This window comes from Halyomorpha halys, unplaced genomic scaffold (genome assembly GCF_000696795.3).
Source record: "Halyomorpha halys isolate HHAL.00 unplaced genomic scaffold, Hhal_1.1 Scaffold417.1, whole genome shotgun sequence".
Classification (NCBI taxonomy): domain Eukaryota; kingdom Metazoa; phylum Arthropoda; class Insecta; order Hemiptera; family Pentatomidae; genus Halyomorpha; species Halyomorpha halys.
The window spans coordinates 432,229-459,887 of NW_027111032.1; the positions used below are offsets into that span (position 1 = coordinate 432,229).

Below are 27,659 nucleotides of genomic sequence, written 5' to 3' on the forward strand. Positions count from 1 at the left end.
TTCTTACATGGTTGACATAAGTTACATTTTTTTTTAAACACTTTTTTATGAGGGTAATTTCAAAGAAAAGATACCCCAAACTATGTACAACGTAATAAATAAATAAAAAATAAGATAAAAATAATAATTCTTAATGAGAGAAAAAAGTAAATTTAATAACAAAAATAATGATATTCTTAGATCTAACATGAAATAGAAATTATGATGATAATAGAATTGATAGATATAGAATTTATTACAGAATGTCCTGCAGCAGCCTGGTCTTTAGTCTTCTGGTTGAGGTTGGATTTCCCAAGCCATAAGTCACTACTCCTTTAATAGTCGTAACTGGAAATGTCACTTCATGAATCGTTTTTTGATGTAATCCTCTCTTTTCTTACAAACCAAGGAGCATCCACTGAGATTCTTAGGACTTTATTATGAAAAGATTGTAATTTTTTCCTTTTTGCAAATGCCACTCCCCAGACTTCAGGGTTGTACATCAGCGGTGGCCTAAGAATCGTTTTAAAAATAAGAACAGTAGTTTCTAGTTTTAATTTGGATTTTCTATTTAGGATAGGATATATAGCATTGCTAACCTTTCCTAGGTTTGATGTCGATATGGTGATTCTATGTAAGGCGGCGATCGAGGTGAATTCCCAGGTATCTTACTGTTGCACTGGTAAGATTCCATTTCACATTTTTACCTTGGAGGATTAGTTCAAATTTTTATGTTATTTTTTTTACTTTTCATCAAATTTGGAATAATTTACTATTAAAATATAACTTGGTTGATTCGAAGTTGTAAAATTAGCTAAAGTTGAAACTAATAATATGCTATATTATAGCGATTCGCAGCGTTTCTAAGGCTGATGGGGTTCCATAAACTGCATTTTATTTATGTATTTATATTTATATTATGTATCTCTATCAGCTCCTGATGGGAACCTTATCAGGTCCAAGATGTCTTTGGATCTTTCTTCTCTGCCTTGCCCTGCAGGATATTTCTGGAATGACTGCTCACGAGTGTCCTTTGGCACCCTCTTGACTATACTACCTACTCAGTCTTCCGTTGAGTGAGGTTCTCCTCCGCTCAATGGAATTATTCTCCTTCCCTCTACTTTCCTCCTAGACATCACATTGGCTGCTTCTATTTTTGGGGCTTTGATCGTTTCCATAGGTTTCCTTCTCTTTTGATGTTGACCCGAGGCACTTTATGCTTTTCACTTATCTGGCTTGGAGATGAAGAATATGAGCGTATCCAGGTGTTTGCGTAGGGCTGTACCTGATTGGTACAGGAGACCCTCCCTGGCAGCTTGGCTGAAAGGAGTGAACAGCTACTTATCCTATGGGTGCTTGTGATGTATATTTGCTGGTAACTTAGTACTTCATTGTCCCTTTACCATGCTGCTACTCAAACCCCTTTTTGGCCTGCCTTTTAAGAGACTGCAAATGCCAACAATGAACACCCACTAACACCTATTTAATTAAATTTAACTCAACTTCCTTTTTGAGCTTGTATTTTCAATACATAGCAAATTTCCTTTATTCATGAATAAACCATTGATATGCAAATATCGTATCCATAACAATTTTAGCTTATTAGTTCCAACTATAGCTAATTTTTGCCCAACTGATTGGGAGCCATTGCTCTTGAGTATTTGTAAATCAAAGAATAAGATAAATAAAAAAAACTGCAAAACAAAACAGTAATAATCTCCAATCAAAGTTAATATAATTAATAGAACAATTTGAAGTTTCAATACTTCTTTAAAGCTTTTTTAATATATCCTAAAATACAAAATGAACAAAGTTGAATCAAAACTAAAAAATTTAAATACTTAGATAAATAAATTTTAAAAAGGATTTATTCTGCGACTAATATAACAGTATTATATTTAAAAAAATGTTAGCTTATTTGCGCACAATAGGCCTTATTGGTCGCAGTGCTTCTGTGCAAAAAAAAAAAAATTAAAAAATATTTTATAAAAATAAAAAATTGTTTTAGTCCTTTTATTAGAAATCAGAAACAAGTACTTCATAAATAATGGCTATTTTTAGGGAGAAGGAAATATAAATAAGATACATACAATTTTCATTTATTTATTAAATTTACTCGATTTAGTGCTCATAGGATCAAACCATGCATTTATTTGATGATCTAAAACTATGGAAAAATAATTACTAAGCCGGAATGAAAATTTATTTACAATTTTACTCTAAAAAACAAAAAATTATTCTAATCAACAAACATCAAAATGAACAATTAGTCTCTAACTATTGTACATTTAAATGGCTCTTGGGAGAAGATTGAAACATCTTTGTAATAATATAAAGGAACTTTATAAGTTCCATCATGTAAGTAAATACCTTTATATGAAAACTAAAAGTAACTTTAATAATATTAAAGAAAAATTACAAGTGCACCAAATTTATTTTCCTAAATTAAAAGTAAATTCTTTAAAAAAGCTATTAAAGAAAGTGATATGCCTCCTAAAAAATATATTTGATCATCAAGATATAAAATATCTCATAAAAACTAAATAGATTAAGATATCACTTTATTTAACTGCCGATGAGCAAATTATGTATTTAATAAATTATTATAACTAGAACTATTTTATTTGGACAAAATAGAAAAAAAAAAAAGAATATTTACAGTCACAAAGTAAAAAAAAAAGAAAAGAAAAACTACATTAGACTACAACACAACCAAATTATTTGACTTATAAAAACTAGAATTGTCATTAGAAACAATTACAATGTCAAAGGGCTAGTATTATAAAGCAAAATTTCTAATAAGATTTGAAGAAAATCGAGGTTTTATAAAAAAGTTCTTTAGTTCAAATGATGTTTCTGTTGCTAATTAAAATCCAATTGAAAATTTAGTTAATTCACTACTTTCTATTAACTAATATGTATATATTTTATTTTTTATTAAATGGAAAACCCTATCTTTTTACAAATCCATAATCATACATCTTTATAATACTTGCCCAAACTCGATACAATTTACAAAAAAAGAAAAAAAAAGAAAAAAGAAGAAGGAAAATGTTACTTTTTTAAAAAACATAAAATTGGATCTACTATATATATTATATTAATATTAAGAATGACATTTAATTCTTAATTTTACAGACACTCTAATTCGTTTCACAAAAAAATCAATATATATATATTTTATAATTTTTATTATCATTACATTTATTAAGTAAATATAAACTAAAAATGAGAAGATAACCGAATCGATCAACCAGCGAATAGATACAGTTATCACAGAAAAATGTTGTTTCACAGAAAAAAATTTAAGTACAAAACTAGACAGCCAAGTATCATCAATTGCATTAGAACGATGCAAGTTATATCTCGATTCTGTTAAAATAGAATTAAAAATAATAATGATACTATTTGGAATTGAAGGAAATAGACATATTTGAAGAACACTTACAGTTATAATAATTGAGATTTTAAATAACTTTTTTTTTTATATATGTGTCAAAAGCAATTGACGATGACTAGATACAAACTATAAATAGATCACATTACTAAAAGATCGGGTTAAAAAAAAAAAGAAAAAGGTTAAAAACTATAAAGACAATATGGAGTTATTTCGAAGGATACAACACTATATTATTATTAGGACATTACTTCTCTCCTTTTATTTAGCTGTAGCACCCATGGAACTGAACATTAGATGTTAACATTTTGTTTTGTTACAAAATATAATTTAGAAATAAATAATGAGAAAAAAAAAACATTAAACCTTTTAAAAATTGAACTAGCTAGTATTACGACTATTGCTCAAAGTCCTTATTAATTTATATTTGTGGAAATTGTAATTTAAATTAAAAAGTAATTGAGTTCTTCCAGTGTTTAGTATTTATTCAAATTTAAAGTAAAAAAAAATTGATTTTCAATCTAAAAAAATTTGAATATAAGTAAAAAATATTGCTTTTGAAAAACTAACAACTTACTTCCGGTATTTCAGAATATACAAAGAAACTAAATCTTAAAAATAACAGGTTGAATCATGCTCCTTCTTTACTAGCTAAGTAACAATATTAAATAAAATATAATCATAATTATTATAAACTGATTTGACATTTATACAAAAAAATAAATTAGAAAATATTTATTTTTCTGAATCGTACCCAGCACTATTATAAATATTAAATTCAACTAACCCATTAATTAGCTATTTGTAACAAAATAAAATCTTACCGTAACAGTTGTGAAAAACAATTCAATATCACTATCATCATCATCGCTATGTAAGGTATTTCTGATATAAATGTATTTTTTTAAACAATCTACTCCAGTTGAAAACAAAACGGATCCAATAATCAACCAAGGCTGAGGAGAGTTAAAGAGTTTATTTTTTTGGAAAGGTGTGTTTAGTTTGGTTTATAGCTTCATATCGCCAGCGACAATACTAGAATACATATGCTTATCGAGGGGCACATAGGTAGATCCTTGCCTAAAATATAACTTATCCGGCACATCGTCTGGGTTGAAACCCTGGCGCTGAAGCTGACCCTTCATCAGCTTAAATGTGCCAGTTAATTCCATAGCGGATAAGACTCTCAGGAATAGAGGTCTTGCATATTGCGGTAGCGCTTTGTCCAGAGCTAGCGCAAACTTTGGCATATCTAGCTCGTTGCCAGGGTCCACTACAGCAGCCATACCAGCCTTGCCTTCCAGTTCTCCAACCTATGGTATATATATTTTTCTTATTATAAAACTTATTTTTTCTCTACACATTTCCAAAGTATTGAAAAAAATATAAAAATAAACTTAGAAGCTAGTTCATAAAGAATAAAATCTTCTTTTATACATAATAATACAGTGAAATTTCTGTATAACAGACACTAACAGGGAAAATGATTTTATCCGTTATACAAAGGTGTCCGATAGGAAGAGGTAAAAAATAAAATTAGACTGGGATATCCCTTAAGTATGAAAAAAAAAAACACGATTGTTTTTTAAAATTGTAAATACAGTGTGATGTTGGTGATCAGATTACTGAAAAATTTGGTTTACAGAAAGTATTACAAAAAATGGTGTAAAAAAATTCAAAAATATGAATGTACAAAACTATTTTTATTTATTTAATTTTTGTTTTACATATTTTAATGGAAATTTGAGTTTGAGGTTTTAAAAAAAATTGTTTTCCTTTACATCCTCAGTAATGCTAAGTGATAATTTAATTAGTTAAAACTTTAAGATTAATCATTTATATGTGAAAACAAGTATAAATAAAAAAAAAAAATACTCCTTGAATGGATTTGTTTGAAACATGATAAAAAAAAAAAAAAAAAAATGAGTCCACAAACAAAATTTATATTATACATATTTCTAATATTAATTAAATTATATATGTATCTATAGTTGACCGTAAAAATTGATATATAAGAAGATGGTCAGGGTTGCGGTCAAAAGAGAAACAAAAATAGTTTACATCTATTTATTTTCCGACGTTTTGCCCCACATTGCAGTGCTTCATCAGGGATGTTCAAAGCGAACGGTTGAGCAGCAAGATACTGTGATTTATACAATATTATGCATTTGTAATTCCAATAAAATATATTATGAACACTTTCAAAGGAATTAGATTATCCGATATAGAAATTGTGTAAAAATTTTCATTTTCGATTTTCGTGGTGGTTACAATAACTTGCCTATATTTCGGGAAGTTAAAAATGTTCTTTACACATGTGCAAATTTATTTGGAAACAACAATGTTATTGCCTGCTGACTTATCACAAAAAAAAAGTAACTTTTTTTGTTTTTAATGTAAGTTCAGATAACTTCAGAGTACCAAAGGTCAGATTACCAAGATTAAACAGTACTTTCAGAGAGTGGAGTATAGAAAAAATGAGAAAAATACTGTGATTTCAGGAAAACAATTGTGCGAACTTCAATTTAACATAGGGTCATCTAATAATTACAGAAAGCAAATTGATAAATATTCTGACAGAAGTTTTAATTTTTTTTTAAGTTTTAATTTTTCTACACAATGATAAGAATTAATTTTGATACTTTATCAAACCTAAGACATATTTAATGACGAATATAACTATAATTTAGAATGACATGAAATGAAATTGATCAAATAGGCATTCACTGCCATTTTTAATGGTTGGTAAGAGGTTCTTAAGCTCGGATCATTGAATTATTGAATCAGCAATAAATAAATAGTTAGTATAACAAATCAGGCACTGAAAATAAGTTATTTAATGTTTATTACATTTGTATTATCATTTTAATGAAATAAAAACTTCAGCAAAATTGTTACACTTCAATTTTTTATTTAAGTTTTCTTTTAATTTCTATCAGTCAGTACTTTAGAATACAAACAAAAACTATCTTCCTCAAATATATTTTAAAATAGATTTTAATAAAAAAAAAACTTATAAAGTTTGTTTACATTAGAAGGTTTCCTTTTTATATTGGATAGTTTCGTGAAAATTACTTGCTTTAAATATCTTTATTTCATCAATATTTTGGGGCACTTCCTCCCTTCTTTAAGCCGAACAATCAAAAATAATTTCGCCATCTTATAAAATAAAACGACTATTACTTTTCAATAAATATTATCTTTTAAAAATTAAAGTAGTGAAAATTATAAAAATCATCAATTAAACTATGGATAAAAATCAAAACTATTATGCATTATAATAAATGGAATTTGGTCTGGGTGGGATCAAATAAAACTCAAGTAGTAAATTGGTGTACTATTTTTGAAGATAGTACAAAATATTACTATTTGAGTTTAATTTGACCGCACTCGGACCAAATCCCATTTATTGATACACACGGTCAATCAGCAATCTTCCATTATGCATTTTTTAAGGTGTTTATTTCATAGGATGGTAAAATTATTTCAGATTGTTTATCCTAAAGAAGAACCCCAAATTGATGATACATTATGTATGAAATAAAGACATTGAAAGAAAGGACTTTTTACAAGTTAAAAAAAATATTAAAAAATTTAAGTTAAATAAAATGCAGTTGTCATAAAATAAAAGTCAGTTGAGTCAAGTTAATTTAATTAAGAGTATTTTCAGTATTTAAACAGATTTTATAATTTAAACCTGTAAAAAATAAAGAATTTATTTTTAATGAACATGAAATAAAATTTAATTATTATTAAAATAATTTATGAAAGTAATAAAAAATATGCATTATTACATTTAAAAAACTAGTTATAAATTTTAAAACTAATTACAAACCATAATATAGGATTAGATTATAAAAAATAAATTTGGAAGCCCTACTTAAAGCAATTTGGACTAATTAACATTCAGGAATGTTTATTAATACAGTATTATATTGTAATATCCCTCAAATAAAATAGAAGTAACTCCCTAGTCATGAGCTATAAACATTTTATTGAATTACCAAATATCAGTTTCTTATAATATTTACAAATTCAAAACTCCATTTCCAAAATTATGATCAAATTACCAAAAAAATTATTTTATATGATTTAAATCATTAAAATTAATCTAGAACGATTTAAGGAGTAATTTTTATAATGGATGTTTAAAAACTTTTATAGAATATTTTTAAAAATATAAATTAATTGAGACTTAAGCATTAGATAAACATACCTGAACTCCATAGACAGTACAATCTTTGAGGCCAGCGACAGCGCTAACAACAGCTTCAACTTCTGATGTGGCAACATTTTCTCCTTTCCATCTGAAATCAAAATAAATGTAGATTTAATTCTATAGGATTGTGTTTATCTAATTTATTTTTAGGTTAAAGCTTTAAATTAATAAAAAATAATAATAATTTTAAAAAAAAGAAGTAAAAAAAAATTGTTTGATTTACTAACCTAAATGTGTCTCCAGTTCGATCCTTGAAAAATATATAACCATAATCATCCATTACCATAAGGTCACCTGTAAATAAAGAAAAGATCAATGTATTCATCAATCATAATATAGAATAGCTAATCAGCACAATAATATACTCAGGAAATTGTTTTAACAAACATAAATATAAAAATACTATTACCAAAAGTAAATTTAGAACAAAATATTTTTAAAAAATTACCATACTTTTGGTATACATGTATGCGACGTTTTGCAACTTTATTGTTTACATAATCATGCCCTACAATGAGAAATACAGTTTGTTTAGAACAAATACTATCTTCAAATAATTGCCACAAAACTACAAGTACAAAGTGCAATCTCTGGCCAATAAATATTAAAATCAAAATATTGTTTAATAAAAACATTACTTACAATTCTCAACTGCATTGTGATCATACCATCTTGAGCTTTAGGTAAGAACTGAATCGGTTTGGTGTAAAGTTTCTACAACAATATGAAAGACAAAGACAAAATAGAACTACAATCTAATATAGTTTATCAAATTCCCTGTGAAGAAAACTGCAGGAAATCTTATTTTGAAACTTCAGAACAGTATCTAAAAAAAAAGGGTTTATCTACACAAATATGGTTGTTCCTCTATAACTACTCCAACAAACCTGACCAAATTGATCTCACTACACATTCTAGATAAATAGGACATAAATCTAAATTTGATGCACCAAAAATCATACATCGGTAAAAAACATCTTCCAGCGAACTTTAAAATAAATAATCATGATAGAAAAATATAAGAATCGAGCAATCAATAAGAAATCGGATGTACAACATTTAAATTCATGTCATTCTAACCTAATAAATACATAAGACACAATAAACGACATTACATAGAAAATATAAATAACAGACTGACTACCTGCTAGAACAAAACAAAACAAAAAAAAAACAACTGTTTTAGTTCTCACCTAAACCTCAAGATGGTATGATCACAATGTAGAACACACTGCGGTTGACAATTGTAAGCAATGTTTTGATTGTAATATTTATTAGTCAGAGATTACACTATGTACTTGTAGTTTTGTAGAAATTATTTGAAGAGAGAGTTCTAAAAAAATTGTTTTTCTCATTGTAGGGCATGACTATGCAAATAATAAAGTTGCGATACGTCGCCAAAACAAAGTTTTAACATTGACTGATTAAAAGTTTAAAAAGCAACTACATCCTATATTAATGATCTACTATACTATAAACTGAAGTATGACACTTAAATAAAATATAATATGTAATTATTCTTAATAATAAAATGTATAAATATAATTAATAATAAACTTTACATACCAGAAACAAATACAGAATCTCCCTTGTGGAAAACATCATGCCAGATTTTGTTTTCAGAAGCTTTCTTATCAACATATCCATGGAACTCGCGACTAGGGTCATTTTTCTTGATTTGGCCAACAAACATACCTGGCTCGTCTAAAACAGAGAAATTAAAACATAAATTCACAGATTTTAGTATTTTCTTATAAATCTATGTTAAAAATAATAAGAAAAAATAATTAATAACACAAAATAAAATTTAACAATCATTAACAAATTTTTCAATGACACTGAGAGATAAAATAGTGGTCATTTAAGAAATAGCAAGAATTATTTATTGATGTAAAGGAAAAATATGAATCAGATGTTTTTCATAGCTATGTTGAAGTCGAAATCCCATTGTACATTTGAAGGGGTGGTAGTGAGCAACAGTTTATGATACATTTTTGTAAATTAAGGTTTCTGAATGACTAACATTCGATATAGCTTCTATCACTTGATCTTAGTATAAATTTATACAGAAATAAAAATAAATTTTATATTAATTGAACAATCCGGAATTAAAAATAACTTACTTGCTTTGCATCGAATACACAGCCCATCTTTGTTCCTAACTGGTTTCATGGTTTCAGGGTCGATCTTTATAATTGCCACTGGGAACAAGAATGACGGAAGACACTGAGGGAGAGATCCAACAGCTCCAATTGTGCCATCAAGGTTAGCTATAAAACATTATTATATTATAGCTTGGATTTAAGCTCACAGATATATTATATACAATAAAAATTATTTTTCAATTTAACTTATGAATATGTAGTACATCTTTCATCTTGTACATAAAATATTGTACATTACATTATATAGCAACAAATTAGTGAAAACTGTCAATTTACTTCTTGCTAATGACAGGTTTTCTAATAAATTTGTAAACAGTACTAGTGTTTAATTTAGTTACATTTATTTTTATTTTCTTCAGAACTTTTTTACTTTCACTTACTTATATATGGAATATATAATAAGGGAAAATATTGTGATCATTCAATAAGAAATTTTCTATGGGAATACACGTTTTGAGGTCCTCTGCACCAAGTGCCACTTTATAGAATCTATTTTTCACATTTTTCCACCAGTTAGACTGGCAGACACATGCACATTGGGTTTTCCCTTTCACCAATTAGTTAAATCTTTTCTTGTCACCATAGTGATAAAACAATTTTTAATATAACTTAACCTATATATAATAGAGCCTTTCAGAGGACAGGATGAATAACTTCATAAAATCATTTATAGTATTTTTAATATTGATTCTATAACAATTTAACATTAAATAAATGCTTTAGAGCAGGATGTAAATTTTATTAAACTGTTATATTTTTGTCATCCTTTTACAACAAGGAATATTATGTACTTCTCTGAAAACTGTTGAAATTTGAGTCAATTGAAAGGCTGATTTGAAAAAATTAATATGAGAAAGTATTGCCACATTGAATAATTTAGAAATATTTGTTCTGAAACGAGCGAGGATTAATTTGAACTCAAAATAGGGTGGTAAGTGAAAGTAACGTGATTCGTACACTGCACCAGATTTTTTTCAAATTTTATGTTATAATATTGAAGTGTGAGAATAAGAGTTAGTGAGGACTTTTGTTTGGCCGGCAATGCCTAGCAACAGACTAAAAATCTCCTTTTTAAAAACAACCGTTATTAATTAGTCCTCAGTACATAACCATTTAGGTGATTGTGATTTTAATAAATTTTGAATTTTAATTGCGATTATTACAGTGCATAATCAAACGCCGTTTGCATTTGTCCCATGTTAGCTTAGTCATTAAGTTAGTTTGAATACAATTTGACTATTTGATACATTACTGAGTTAGTGTAGATATGATCAAACAAACTTTTGAAAGTTACGGCAGTGCCTAAGTATTAATTTTCTAAGTTTGTATTATCTTACAAAGCACAATGGCCATGCACGTTGGGGTGTAGATCCCAGAGTGCTTGGTTTGAAACATTGTGGGTTCGATTCCCACCTGGGGCAGTTTATATTCATTTCTTGGTGGTCCCAAGAAATGAATTTTAAAACTCTAACCTTGGTTAGTACGCGGCGGCAACTCTAAAGTAGCTACCAGGGGTTGACAAAAAGGACCACTTGCTGGATTAGTTCCCTCCACCAGTTACCTATAACAGTTATCTTAAAAGGTTTTTTATTTTACTTCTAACTTTTTTTTTCCTATTATATGTATATGTGATCCACTAAACAAATGTTTATAACCGAGCCATTTTTCTTCAGAGGTTCAATCAAAAGGTTTGACACATGTGATTATTTACAAACAATTTAAATTTAAACTTGTTAAATTTCTCAATTTTATCATAATTAGTAGTGAAAGGGTTAAAATCAGGAATCACTTATAATTTAATACCAATCTTATTACTTTAAAAATACGAAGTTCCTAAGACTTTAAAAAATAAATGAAATCAGCATGTAAGTATCCGGAGAAGTCAAAAACTTTGATTCAAAATTTATAACAGAGTACCTCATTTGAGAATAAATCTTAATAATATGTTTTAATTAAAATTTTTATAAATAAAAAAAATTTACTTTCTTGCATTTTTAATTCTATTGAAATCAATTTTAATATTAAATCATGAATGAACGCGTGGTAATGAAATTAATATTTTTAGTAAAAAACAGAACTAAAGATGAACAGAACAAAATCTGTTGATAACTTTTTAGAAGAGACTCATTTTTATTAGGATCTCCTTCACTTTTCTTCCCACCCAATCTCATCTTCAACTTAAATTCGGACCTAGATTTTAACAGATCTCTTTTACTAATCATATCATTTGTTTGCAGTGCTTATTGTATTGGACTTTAAACCGAATTAATATCCACATGTGTTTGTAATAATTTAAAATGGAGGTCTTTTTGAAAAAAATTTTTTCCCTACTTATTCAGTAACTTTTATCATAAGTTTGATTTTTTGGTGTAAATAAGTCTATTTTTGTTTCTGTTGGTTTGTGGCTAAAAAAAAAAAATTTTTTTTTTAGTCAACCATTTATTTAACTGGTCCCATAAAGGCAACTAATTTTGTTCTTTTTGTCATCTCTCTTTCTTTGATAACTTATTATTTTATTTATTATTATTATTATTTATTATATTATATTAGGAGTACAAATAAGTTTCTGACATTTGACAAAAGATGGTCCCGCCAGAAGGTTTTGTCGAAATTGTAAGATGAAAAACGTAATATCGTATGTTTGGTCATCTATTAACAATATAATCTTTAAGTATCATAATTTTTATTTTAAACAAATGTTGTATTTTAATTAATGTGACTATATGATAATATTTCAAAAAGAAATAGATGCACTTAGCAAAATGAGGAACATTAGAATATAAATACGGGAAAACCTGAAACATAGTACAAAAAATAAATAGAATAGTAATAATATATATACTAAATAGAACTTTTTTTTACTTCAACATTGTAATAAATAAAAATAAACAACTTCCTAGGAGAGAATATCTAGAATCATTTTTATTTTGTAACATTACATAATTTTAAAGTAGAAGGTGAGGCTGTTTTAAGTGAGAGAAATTATGGTGTGTGGTTTCAAAAGTGAAAAGTAATTTAATATCGTTTGGAATGATATGAAAAAAAAAAAAAATTGGGTTTCTTCTATGGACAAAAGACATAAGCTGAGATACATTGAGCACCACTTTTGTACCAGTAAAATGCTACCTGTTAGGCATAACAAAAAGAGTTTTTTGCATCATATACTGGTGATAAAAAATGGATCCACCACAGGAACCAAAAATAGAGAAAATCATGGGGGAAACCACCTGACTATGCTGTACTATGTTTTAATTTTAATACTCCATAAATATGTGGCCTGTGCCTAAAGTCATTAACAATTCTTTACATAATCAAAATTAATTAAATAGGACATAACACTGATTGTATTAAATTATCAATTATTGACAATATTATATTTGGTAATTATTAAATTTCATTTCAGTAGATCTATACCATAAGTTATAAAAGGAGTTTATGATATAATTGGATTGACTGCAGACATCCTGTGTTTATTTATTTTTTTTGGTGACCACTTCTTATTGTTGATATATGATTAATATTCAATTGTCTATTGTGTCAACTTTCTATTCATACCAATATTTATCTAATTGAGCAAACAGTATTTTATCAACCTGAAGAATGGATCAGTATTCTATGTTTGAATGCAAATTATTCTGGTTCAGTTACGTTGACATTTGCATTTCGATATCAACGGCTGGATATCTAGGGTATCAACAGTAGCAATGGCACATATTTAATGTTTCCTGTATCAAAAAGTATCACAACAATATTGTTACTTTAAAAATAACAGAACCAATTTTAATTATCTTAAAATTTTAATAAAAAATAATTTAGTTATATGAACTAAATATGCAGAGAGGTTATAACAGTCTACCAATCAGATTCCCTGACTTTTCTCTGCCTCCCCCCAAATAAGAAAGTGAAAATAAATTGTGAAATGCAAAAATCATTTTTTTAAGATATTTGAAAAAATTTATAAATGAATTTTTAAGGCATTTTGATTTCTAGTTATGATCATTACAATCCACAACCAGACCCAGTCTGTGTTTGCTCAGAATCAGTCTGTTCAATGTGTTTTGATTTTGATACATTTTGCCTGTTAATTGTGAATAATATAGTCCGCTATGAGACATTGGCTGCGTTTGATGAGTACTATTGCTATAAGTTACAATCTTATTACTTAAAAATACGAAGTTTTTTAAAACTCCCCCAAATAAGGAAGAGAAAAAAATTGTGAAATGCAAAAATCATTTTTTTAAGATATTCAAAAACATTTATAAACAGACTGACTGTCACAAAGACTAGTTAAAAATTTTACCTAATGAAATACTATGTACTATTTTAAAGAACCAATTTTTTTTATTAAAAATGTACAAATTTTTAATAAAACATTTAACAAAAAAAATTAATATTACAAAATAATATACAAGGCAACCCTTTTTATGGATTCTGATAGTAAATCAAATTTTAAGACAAATTCACATAGGACACTTTTTTGATTTAACGAGTAAGTTTTTGAATAACTTTTTTTGTAAAACATTTTTTTCTAATAATGGTGAAAAAATATTGGAGTTCTATCAGTGGGTAGATTCTCCACATGTTTGTATTATGTCACTATGTCACCTACTGAAAATTTACTTGTTGTATATATTTGTATACAGTTGTAAATAACAATAAATAAGTTATTAAATAAAAAATAAAAATATTCAAAATATATTGAGTTAGGGAAAAATATCAAAATTTCAAATAGGCCAACTTTTTTTTTATAAGAATACACTATGATAAAAAAAATATTATAAATTGTGCTAAAGGTCCCTAATTTCTGATTTACATATCTTTAATTGGCTATGACCTCCGAAAAAGCTGTAACAGTGAGGACAAATTTGTTTTTTTTTTACCATCATTAATTTTTTTTAAACTGTAATATAAGAATATAAAGATGTTTTACAGTATTCATTAGGTCAATTAATAGCTGAAAAAAATGAAAGGTGATTCCGATTGGAAAATTAGATTACAGAGAGCCAGAGGGGACCCAAACAAGTACGTACTTTATCTTATTACTGACTTGTCCTGTGGTTGCGAATAGTTTTTATAGTGATATTTGGACTGTCCATTAGGAAAGTACGGAACAGCACTTCAGGATTAACCCGAGCATCAATTTGGTCGTAAAATAGAATGACATATAAACTAATAATAAATTGACAATGATAAATACCTATGTTAACATTTCCCTCAGTAGCTCCATACACTTCAGTAATTCGAGGAATCTGGAACCTTCTCACAAAAGCAGACCAAATGGCAGGTCGAAGACCATTACCAATCATATTTCTTAAACTATGTTGAGTATCCTCTGGTTTTGGGATTGTTGCCAACATGTAACGACACATTTCCCCAATATACTGGCCGATCTGCAAAATATTGAGATTTTTATGATTATTACTCAACAAAAATAGTATTTAATCTCAATTAAAGAACTGAATTGAAATAATTAACTGAATTTTTTAAAAAATATTTTAAAAGAAACTAAAATACAATGCTGAGGAAAAGATAGAGGGTTAAAATAGGTTACCCTATTTTATTGAACAAGACTAAAGTATAAATCTGATTGTTTTTCCTCTGTACCTTTCAATTATAATTAATAAACTAAATTCATAATAAGGTAACATTTAGGTATTTATTATTTTCCCAAATATTTAAATTTAAATTACATATAAACAATTTGCCAGTTAACACTATGTTTATTTATAGCCTAAGTACTTAAAAGTGAGCCATGCTAACTACTTCTAAAATAATGATAGTTTGTAAATCGTACATCATTTAGTCTTATATGGTGAAGTTAGAAACTATGAACCAACATAGTAGCCAATGTTATAAATAGAAATATAATTAAATTATAATTAGACTTAAATAACTTTTATAACAACATTTAACATTAGACCATAATACAAGAATTGTGCAAACTATCAACATTTTGACTAATTTCAATAACAAAAAAAATATTAAATACCATTATTTTTTGAAGTTATGTTTTATTTTATTAATTTAAATGAAATAAGCATATTTATTTTAGTTCTGTTTGTTAAAAAAAAAGATCATTGTTGTACGGAAAACTATTCTATAGAAAATGTTATTTATATTTTTGTAAATACGAAGTATAGAATAACTACTATAACTGTTATTAGGTGAACTGTTAATTCACCAGTCAAAATTAAAAATAAAATTGAGACAACATATTGCTCCTTAATAACACTTATAATTACAGAAATTTATTATTGTAAAAATAAAGGTCACTTTGATTATTGATAAGAAATCAGTGCTGATAGAGGAATCTTTAGGAGTATTACCTATTAAATATTTCCTAAAATTTAGTAGTTTTATATCAATTGTTGAAACAAAAATATCTCTATTTTTTTTTTTTTATAATTTTATTATTTATGGATTAACTATTAATTATAATTATTTCTTGACAACAATATAAAAGAAATTGGGCTTTCAATCACTGATTTTCGGTTAATTTAATGTATTTCCAACAAATAAAACCTATTCAAAACATTATATTTATCGTAAATTTAAATTATCAAGTAATCTTCCTAAAAGAAGTATATTAAGTATCATTTGTATTGAGTTGAAACAGTGTTATTGATTATTTTAAATTTTAATAGGAACTCTATGGACTTAAGGTACAATACTAAATGTAACTCAAATATTGGTTGGAAACAAGTTATAAAATTGTAAAAATAACTAAATTATAATTTTATTATTGAGTAAAAAGTCTTTAAAACAAAACTTTATAAAAACTATTCAAATCATATCAATGATCATTAAAATTTATAGATAAGAAATCTAATAACAAAATTCAGTAAACATAAACATGTAATTTCAAATCGAAAAAAAAAAAAAAAAAAATGTTATAATTTAGTTCCTATTTACATAACTATAAAAATATCAGTTAGTTGTAATTTATATTTTCTATCGATATCTATCTTTTAAAAAACCCATCTTATTGAAGTGCAGTAAAAATAAAAAATTGAAGAATTTAATATAAGAAATATCATTTATCTAAGTTATCTAAATAAAATAATGATGAAACTAGTGTTGCAGTTGTTTGATTCAAGTTAAATTTTATTTTGTTGGCTAATGGGCACTAATTATATCACAAAAAATATGATATATATATCAACTCACAGTGGCTTTATATTTAATGCAGTCAGCTATATATAAGGAAGCTGAGAATTTCTTTCGGAGAACAGTTTTTATACCATGGCTCAATGCAGGTCCAGCTCCTAAAGTACCGCCTGCTGTATGGTATAGTGGCAAAGGATTGTAAATTATATCGTCATCTTTAAGATCAAGAAGGCTTATCATTGCCAAGGTGGCCAGAACAAATCTGTAAAATATGATTTCATAGATATGAATATGAAAAGTCAACAAAATAATGAACTAAATTTTTTAGAGAACCCACGCATTTGAAAGAAAATAAAGATATTCCTACCTTGAATGAGGCATAACTGCTGCTTTAGGGAGACCTGTGGTCCCAGAGGTATAAATATAAAGAAGTTTATCACGAATAGAAATTTCTTCATCCAGAGGAGGAGTTGTGGTTGGTGCATCTTTCAACATTTGTACTAAATTGATAACCTTGTCATCCTTAATAGTACCAGAGGCTTGGTACATATCAATAGAAACTGATTCAAGTTCAAAAACCACTGGAAAGAAAATTAATCAGTAGAGTTTTTCAGGAATTAAATAAATTTTTGCCAACACACAAAGGAAATTATTCATGACCTACTTTCTGATAAATCATCAGAGAATATCAGGGCTTTACATGAAGCGGCATCGAGACAATGTTTAAGAGGGTTTCCTTTCAAGTTGGAATTAATCAAGGCAGTTATAACACCAATTTTAGCAAGTCCAAGCCAAATACAAATAAATTCTGGCCGATTAGTCATGAACAATGCAATTACATCGCCTTTTTTGAATCCAGCTTCCTTGAATATATTGCCTATTTTATTGCTGTAATTTTCAACCTAATACAAAAGAAACATATATCAAAATCAGAACTGTAAGAAGTAATATGCAGAAAAAAAAATTAAAAATCCAGAAATATATCATTACATCTCTCATAGTCCAAACTTGATCTTCAAATAAATAAATATCTTTATCTGGAGTTTTCTCTAACTGTCTTTTGAACAAAGCGATAATAGTCAAATTTTGTTTTGTACATTTCTTAGATGTAACTATAAGTCTGCCCATACCTCTAATAAACCTGTAATATAATAAAATTAAATTTATGAATTCAAAGCCACGAAAAAAAAAAAAATTAAGTTTTGATACACTTACCGAACATCGCGGGGGAATGTTTTGATGATAATATAAACTCTTTTTCTAAAATAAATCAGTGCACAAGTTATGGTCACAAAAGTTGTCAAGAAAAATCCGATAAAATAAGTTAGAATTGCTATGGGAATGAGTAAAACCCCAAGATTGGCCAAACTCATGATGATAGTCCTAAAGTGTCCTTAGAAACGTGTAGGAAAATACTTATCACATATAACAATATCACATTAAACCAAGTGCGTAGAACTATAGGAAGAGCGACTCCAGTAGATTTTCTCCGATGTGGGTTCTATTACTGAAACTTATTGCTACAGAAGAATGTACGAAGAACGAACCCGAAACTGCTCGGAACACCTAATCCCAGAAGTATATGAAATCCCGATTACCTCCTCTTCACTGTTCAACTCTCCCCCACTCCCAGGCGCATGTGCACATAATATCTTTACATTTTCTAGTTAATCTACGTTATCAAAAAACTCTCAAAACTCATTATAGACTTGTGATGCATTAGTTTAAAAAACTTAGTAAAGAAATACTGCCATTAGAGTAGTCGAGAAGAACATAAGGCAAATGTACGTATCCTAACCTTATAGATTCAAGGAACCTAAATAGAATTTTATCAGCTCTGTTCATTCTATTCAATAAAAATTCTCATAATATAGCATTAAATTTATATAATGTAAGAGTTTTGGCATTGAAGGAGATTTGAAGAGAACCGGAGTAATAGTTTTTATTGTAAATAAACATGAAGTTCGTTGCCCAGACTGCATGTCTACCTAATTGCGTCAGACCTATGTATTCACAAAATTTTCTTTTATTGATGTGAAAGAAACTTAAAAAAGGTCCTTCAGGCAAACTGCTATGGAAAACTAAAAAAAAAAACTGTTATATTTATTTTTTTAAATAAATAGTTTATTACCACAAGCTTGCATTTCTTATTGACAAAGTATACAACAGATTTTTAGATTATAGGAAGACAGTCCGGGTGGCGGTCAATAAAGGTGTCAAAATAGAAAAGTATTTATAGTTAACCAACGTTTCGCCCCACTTTGCTGGGCTTCGTCAGGTCTAAATGAAAAAACAAGATAGGAACATTATAGAATTGACAAGACATTAAAAAAAAATTGTTATGCTTATAAAGTACATATATAAAAATGCTAATACCTACAAACGCAAGCATATAGATTGGACAGCAAGCTTGTCGAAGTTTGTAACCTAAACAAACTTCATGATAAAGCTAATAGTAAGTTGAGGTCAATCGAATTTTTTTTAAGTATATGACAGGCGGTGCTGTCAATATCGAGTATTTTTCACATTAGCTGGTAATTTCGGGTTAAGGTGCCTTTACACGTTTGCCAAACAATTGCAAGTTCGCCTGAATTTGTGTCCGACCCGTAGGTTTTCGGTTTTAGGCCACAAATCAAAGGGCGCTTGTGCTGCATTCATACGTTTGTTTTCAGTTTACATTGTTTTAGAAATGCCAACAGATGAATATTTTAAATTAATTCAAGAATTTCCGCAACCATTGGATTCAATAATTAACTCTTGTTTAAGATTTTATTTTTTAAAATTCTATCGATTCAGTGTAAATAGATTGTTTCAAATCTTTTCAATTAACTAGTAGTTTATTTTTTATTTAACGTAGCACAATTATATATTTATGAAGACATTGTATGTCTAAGTTATTAAATTAAATAGTTTCTGCTACAAACTAGTTGAAAATAATGTCGGCTACAAAATTAATTTTTTTCTTTAAATCGAATACTTTTTGTCTTTGGCTCACGATGTATATAATCTACGTTAAAAAAAAAATCTGTGTTTTTGATCTTTTAGTCATAGATATGATGTTGCTTCTTCTTTTTTTTTGTATACGTTTATTTTCTATTATTGTCAAACGCTAGATGGAAGGCAGGTACCCAACGGCATAAGGTCACCGACCCAACTTCCGTCTTATTGCCTCGGCAAGCTGGACAACCCCTCACCTATCCGGAGGCCTAAGATATCATGCTAGATCTAAACGCTTACCGCTAACTGCAAATACAAGACTTACAAATACTTGGTTAACGAAGGAAGCAACAAACGTCAGAATCCGCTGGTTTTGTTCTATTCTTCCAGAATTTGTATAATAAACTTTTTAATTTAATCATCTAGGTATATAATGTCTTTATAAATACATATTTGTGCTATGTTAAAACAAAAATAAAGTTCTATAGGTTATTAAAAGTTTTGAAACAATGTATTTTCACAAAATCGATTGAATTTTAAAATATACAATCTTAAACAAGAGTTAATTATTGAATCCAAAGGTTGGGGAAATTCTTTAATTAATTAAAACATGGCGAGCATAAGTATTTATCTGTTGGCAGTTCTAAAACAAAAGGCAAACTGAAAACAAACGTATGGTAGTTCTAAAACTGAGCACAAGCGCTATTTGACGACCGATCGGCCGCAAATTCGGCTCAACTTGCACCAGCGAGTTCAAATAACTCATCCAAACGCTTGCACATACACGAATTTGCTATTGTTAGGCAAACGCGTAAAGGCACCGTTTATTTATAGATTTTGAATGTGACTGAATAGGTGAAAAAAAAACCTCATCGAAAAAATTTCAACAAAATGATAATTTTTTGTTTAAGGTGCGCTGTTTAAATATCAGTTTTCTTCTAACATTTTTTTAGTGGGAGGTCAAAAATTTTTATCGTTTGGATAAATTTTCATTAAACTAGCTACGTAAAAGTCATTTAAAATTTTGTTTGTAAATTAAAAACTTATAAAGACAGTTTTTAGCGTCCCAAAATTAAAAACTTATAAAGACAGTTTTTAGTGTCCCAAAATTAAAAACTTATAAAGACAGTTTTTAGTGTCCCAAAATTAAAAACTTATAAAGACAGTTTTTAGCGTCCCAGAGAGTGATATAATTTGCAAGGCACTGACCAGCAAGTGGTGCTACTACAGAAAGTGAGGGACGGCATCAGGTTCTAAGTGCTAATCCATCTTCTGTGTTAGGCACGGCAATTGCACCAGTTAGGTTGAAGTCATGGCTGGGAGGGACAGTGTAGAACTGCCGATACAGGTGCAACGAGGGAGCGGTAGCTCGGAAGATATAGCCTTGGATAGGTTAGTGGAAAAGGCATCCTAAATTCGAAATAACTTAAAGGTTTTGCGGTGCAAAAACATTTTGGCAATTAACATCCAGTCACATTTTAACAGTCGAGTGGAAGTATTAAGAGGCATTGTCCATATGATAAGATCAAGGAGTATCGGATGAAGATGGAAGAGATTCCAGATCTCATACGAGATATAGTAAAAGAAACACTTCTTAACGGGGATGTTTACGGAATGATCGCTTTTGGAATCACGCAGAGGATGTTGCCTAGGATCATGGAAGAGATTAAGATAGTGATTCAGAATTCTGTAACTTCCCAGGAATTAAAGATTCTTAAGGCACAGCTAACAGGAGCCCCACAAGATCCGAGTGAGTTTCAAGTCGTTCATAGGAGGAAGAGGAAGAAGAAGAAGTCACCTTCGGAGAACGAAGAGAAAGAAAATCAAAATGAAGATGTTGATAGGTATGGTACAAAAAAAAAAATCAAATGTACCGTTGGTTAAAAATAAAACGTGTGCGGACATTATAAAGACGTTACCATTGAAGCAACCAAACTCAACTCAACCAACATATCTAACTATAGCCAATCAAGGTGAGCCTGTTAGTGAAATTCTAATAGATCTCCCATCTCCATCTGAGCTTGGTGTCACATCTAAGGTTATCCGCGCAACCAAATTTGGTTCGGTGTTGGTTCGTGTAGAAGATGAAGCCAACGCCACCAAGATAATCCCATGGGAGAAGCTTAAAGAAGCTGGTATTGAGGCTAGACTGGCCTTGAAAAGAAAGCATTGAAGTTAAGGGTCCCCCTCTCTTGGTCAGCGCAGGATCTCGAAAAAGTGCTGTGGATGAGGCTGGAGGAACAATTAAGCTCTACATCACAGGACAAGATTGACCTCATAAAACCATTGTTTTCCTCTCGTGGTAGGAATAAAATTACAAGCAATTGGGTATTAGAAGTACACCCCAGAGTAAGGTTCACCTTATTGAAGGAAGAAATTATGGTAGGAGGGTGAAGGTCGTTATCCTTTAATGATTACTTGGATGCCCCACGTTGCTTAAAATGCCAAGGATATGGGCACACAAAGGCCACTTGTGTAGGGCATGCTGCAGTCTGCATCTGGCGGGCAGCGAGTGGGCATGTCATGAAAGATTGCCCATCAAAAAAAGTAATGGCTGCCTCGACTTGTGCTAATTGAGTTAGGGCAAATGCCAATCCAAAGCTGACGAAGCATAAGATAGGTAGCAAAGAGTGCCCTGTGCATATAACGTGGTACAAGGATTTGGTGAAAAGGACCCATTGTGGATAGAATTACCATCCTCCAGCTCAACATGGGTCGCCGGCATCTAGTGGCGGATGGACTGAGAACTCTCGCCAACCGCTATGATATCCTGGCTGTCCAAAAACCTAGCTGCCGTGGGAACTTGGTCATGGGGTGTGGCCTCACTTCAGGAGCCTGGTGTGAGAAGAAGAAGCTAAAGTAGACCTCGGCCAAGACTCAAGCTATACTCTTAAAGCGTACGACAGATAGGGCCCACTCTACTACTCTCAGGATACAAGGAGCAGTGATACGACCCAATGAGGTTGTCACATACCTTGGCGTTAGACTTGGAAGAAACTTTAATGTGACGCCTCACTTAGACTACATGAGAACCTTGATAGAACAATATTTTTTTTTTTATTTAATGTAATTTACAACTGTACAAAATAATACAATAAGTAAATATTTTGTATGTTTCATATACACTTGAAAATCTTGGGAAGGAACCACCCGTTGGTGGTACTTGAAACATTAATTTAAATTAGAAGTTCCCGTGACCATCTTCTTTTCAGACGCCTCGGAGGATTATCAGAGTTTGTTAATGATGAAAGATTAAGAATTAATGGGTTAGGATGGTTAAGGAGTTTGGAATGAAAAGACGCATATCTGTTTTGGGCCAAATCTGCAACGAATGGGATGTTAAGGTCTTTGTGAATGAGTTTATTTGTAACATAATAAGGAGCATCAAAGATTTTACGTAGGATTTTGAATTGTAAGGATTGGATGCGGGAAGAATTTGATGGTTTGGTGGAGCCCCAGAGCTCAATTCCATATATCCAAATTGGTCTGATTATCGTAGTGTATATTAATTTTTTGCAGTGAATAGGAAATTTAGAGCGTTTGTCAAGTAAGTATTGTAGCAATCGGAATATACGAGCAGTTTCTTGTCGTTTCAGTCTTGTGTGTGGATTAGAACAGTATTTAAAGAAGACTTAATATGCTAAAATATGAACCCTAATAGAACTATGTACACAATAGTTCCCAAGATGTAGCTTTTCAAAAAGCAACATTTCTTAAAAAATATACGGCAAATCAGTAGTTAGTCTATTTATTTTAAGAGATATATTTCTCAAAAACCATTTGATGTACAGATGTCTATTAGCACTAAAATTAAAGCAAGTTAAATGTACTATAAAGTAGTTTATAACGTTTATCTTTGTAGCAGTAATACTTTTTATGATTTTTAGCTGCGAGGACAACTCATATTCATATGCAAAAACTACTACCTCTCGCAACAAAGATAAACCGGATAAAAATAAATCATCGTCTTTTCAATTTATTATGGCAAATATCATGAAATCCCTAACTCCTACAAAGATAGACGTCATAAACTATTTTATAGAACATTAAACAAGCTTTACTTTGAGTGCTTATAGGACATTTGTACATTCAATGGTTCCTGAGATACAGAATTCTCACAATAAATTCACAAACTACTGATTTTTTAAAAAAATGTTTATGAAAATCAGTTAAAATCACGATTGGATTATATGCTCATAGTACAATCAACTTGACAAATTATTATACAACATATTGTGTCTGTAACGGGTGTACAGATTTGAAGGGACCCTTATGAGGTCAGTCGGAATGACATTCATCAATAGCCAGCCTGAAGTGACGGACTTCAATCATAAGGACCGGTACACCAGTACAAGAGCCTAAATGGAGAAAAACGTCAGTTATTTCACTATAATTATTTATTATTTTATTAGTACTGCAAATAAGTAGTTAGTCAATTTATTTTGGGAAAACTATATCTCAGGAACCAATCAACTTATAGATATATATTAGCACTCATATTAAAGCTAATTTAATGTGTTATAAAGTAGTTCGTAGTTGTTGTTGTTGGCTGGGGCTTTTGGGCGTAAAATCCTGAGGTCATCAACGCCCACGTTTTGCACTTTATAATTCTATTTCAAGATTTGAAATTCTTTAATTGCTAAGTAAGTTTGAATAATTACTTATTTTAGAATTTTTTAACACATATGACAAACTTTTGGGTTTAGATCTTATTCAAAAGATTATTCCTTTTTAAGAAAATTAAAACCATTTCTATGTTTTTTTGGTCATCATTCAGGGCATCTGAAACACTCGGTCTCACTCCCAATATACGTAATTTCATGTAATAGAAATGACATTCTTCAAATATGTGACTGATTGTAAGTACACTGTTGCAGTATTGATATTTTGGCGGTGGTTGCTTATGGATCAGGTATGCATGAGTTAAATTCGTAAGAGCTATTCTCAATCTGGCAATAGCTACCTCCTCCCTGCGATTTGATGTGGTCCATGGTTTAATGGTTTTTTAATAGTTTTTCATTTGCTTGGCGGGCTTTCATTCCACATGGCTTACCAACTAGCTAATATTTCATTTTCATCGGAAGACTTATTTCTTAGGGTGTTAGAATGGCCCCGCCCCGATCCCCACGTGACCCGGGACCAGTAGTTCGTAGTTAGTTGATGTGTATCATCATAGAAGTAGTAGGTTTTATGATATTTGCCAATATAAATGTATAAAAGCATAGAAATCAACATTTTGTAAATTTATGTCAAATATAATAAAAAAACTACTACTTCCTACGAAGATAAATATTATAAGCTACTTTATAGTACAATCAACTAGCTTTAATGTGCTAGTAGACATCTTTACGTCTAATAATTCATGAGATACGGTTTTACCCAAATAAATTCACTACCTACTGATTTTTCGTAATTAAATGTTGCTTTTTTTTTAAAAAAAAAAATTGTATCTCGGGAACTGCTGAACGTAAACGGTTATTTTAGGACTCATGTTTTAACAAATTTACTCTTCTTTAAGTTACGTCCTATTAGGTTTTATAGTGTTGGAAGCCGTAAAGATATGGAGCTCCAAAAGAAAAATTAATTTTTTTTAATGTTTTGAAACAGCCGCTAATTTGTATTCTCCCTAAGTATACTTCGTAGACTCATCAATTTTTTGACTAATCAAAAATTGGGGTGAAATAACTAACTTTTTCAAAACTGGGTTCTTGTACTAATCAGTCCGACTAATATAATATATTAGATGTCAAAAGAGAAACCGACTGAGGGAAACAGGCCAAGCTCCAAAAACGAAGTAACTGAAGTAAATGATCTAACTTTTTTTTTTTTTAAATATTTATTTATTGCTATTTACAACTGTACATTATAATACATTTAGTAAATCTGATCTAAGTTAAATTGGAGTGTTACAGGCGTGTAGAGAAACTACCCATTGGTAACACTCTAATGAGATTTTACATTAGCTGGTCTCGTGGCCATCTTCTTTTCAGCCGCCTCGGAGGATTGTCAGGAATGGAAGAGGATGCAAGATTAGAAACTAAGGGGTTTGAGTTGACAAGAGAGCTTATAATGGAAGGAGTGATATCTGGTTCGGGCTAGATCGGTTACATAGGGAACATTAAGGTCTTTATGTATGATTTTATTTGTGACAAAGTAAGGAGCATTGAGGATTTTACGAAGGATTTTGGATTGTAAGGATTGAATACGAGAGGAATTCGAAGGTTTAGTGGAGTCTCAAAGCTCAACTCCATATGTCCAGATTGGCCTTATTACAGTCATGTAGATCAGTCTTTTGTAATGTGCTGGAAGTTTAGACCGTTTGTCTAGTAAGTGCTGTAATAGTCGAAATCGACGTGCAGTTTCCTGTCTTTTCAGTCTGGTGTGAGGATTCCAGGTTAATCGCTTGTCCAAATGTAGCGGATCTGTTCGACAGGGGTAAGAGTAATCGTTAAATGAAACTGTAGGGCAGTCAGTAGGTTTACGACGAAGGGTAAAGGTGATTTGATGTGATTTGTTGGGATTTGATCTTCTAACTTGTTAGGAAGAGAATCAAGTTGAGCTAATTGACAACTGTCATTAAATTATTATTATTGTCATCCATTGATTTATTTGTGATAAAAACATCCAAAACAATACTAACACAAACTACGAGCAAGTAACCTAACACAACAAACAAAATGGTGACGAGCCCAGCTGGTCTGTCGCGTGACGTCATTCTCCCCTTAACCGACCTCGTAACAGACTCTCAACCTTGTTATATGTTATATCGTTTCAACATGGTAAAAGAAGGAAATATTTCTCCATTTAACAAGTTTTAACATGTTAAACTAAATATCATGAACACACCTCCTATTGTATGAATGTTATATTTGAAAACTAACACTTAATAGCCTTAAATAACACAAACATTTTATCTGGTAAAATTAATTTTTATTAATTTGATAAGGAAATATTCAAGATGATGATAAAAATTTATATTTACAAAGTAGTACGGAATTATCTGTTATAAGTTAATTGAAATGCATCTATCAATATTGTTTTATTTCATGAGTAATTTTATCACGATTTAATAACAATATATCAAACTAGTAAAACAGAAAACTCAATATCTTTTCTTTTGTGATTTATAGCTTGGATTCAGACGAATCGAATAGTGTATAGTAAGTACTCAGCAAAAAAAAAATCGAAACTTTTTATTTGTAAAAAAATGATAGTTTCGTAAAAAAGTCAGGTTTTTTATCCGATATCCGAAAATGATTCTGCCAAAAATTACGTATTTAGGCACCGTTAGGTCTGACAGGTTCTCAAAAGGAACTAAAATAAAATGAGAGGACATTCTATTTACTCTAAAATCCTCAGACTTTACTTTCACACTTATCAATATGAAATAAACAATAATAGAGAGTATTGTTATAATAAATAAATTGCTATTTTGAAAAGCACAAGGGTTAATTTTATTTTAAAGCAGGGTTGTGATAGAACAAGGGCCCAATAGGAGTGAGTTGGAATGAGATTCATCAAAAGTCAGCCCGAAGTGATTGACTTCAATCATAAAGATCCCTGCACTAGTACAAGAGCCCAAGGATAGAAAAACGTCAGTTATTTCACTACAATGTTTGATTACTTTAATGAAAAATAAGTACAAGTACTAGTCAAAATTTATAAATCTGCCAAGTAGGTGGAAAAAAAAAATGGCGACTGTTTCAAAACGTTGAAAAAATATTATTTCATTCGGACTACAACACTAGAAAATAGAAATAGGTCATTTAAAGTAGAGAAAAGTTCCTTAAATATGAGCCCTAATAGAGCTGTATACATTCATAGTTCTCGAGATATAGCTTTTTAAAAGGCACTA

The 27,659-nt window shown here is 29.6% G+C and overlaps 1 protein-coding gene across 1 annotated transcript; it reads right to left on the reverse strand.

Moving 5' to 3' along the window:
- Window positions 1-2,068: 2,068 nt before the first annotated feature.
- LOC106682476 (long-chain fatty acid transport protein 4) lies at window positions 2,069-18,486 on the reverse strand. Its single transcript, XM_014423358.2, has 11 exons — window positions 18,083-18,486; window positions 17,858-18,008; window positions 17,532-17,769; window positions 17,235-17,448; window positions 16,928-17,129; window positions 14,958-15,150; window positions 9,719-9,865; window positions 9,162-9,299; window positions 7,823-7,889; window positions 7,593-7,683; window positions 2,069-4,689 (listed from the first exon to the last, which is right to left on the reverse strand). Exons 1-11 carry the CDS (start codon window positions 18,238-18,240, stop codon window positions 4,384-4,386), a joined length of 1,905 nt encoding a protein of 634 aa, XP_014278844.1. The 5' UTR covers window positions 18,241-18,486; the 3' UTR covers window positions 2,069-4,383.
- Window positions 18,487-27,659: the final 9,173 nt, after the last annotated feature.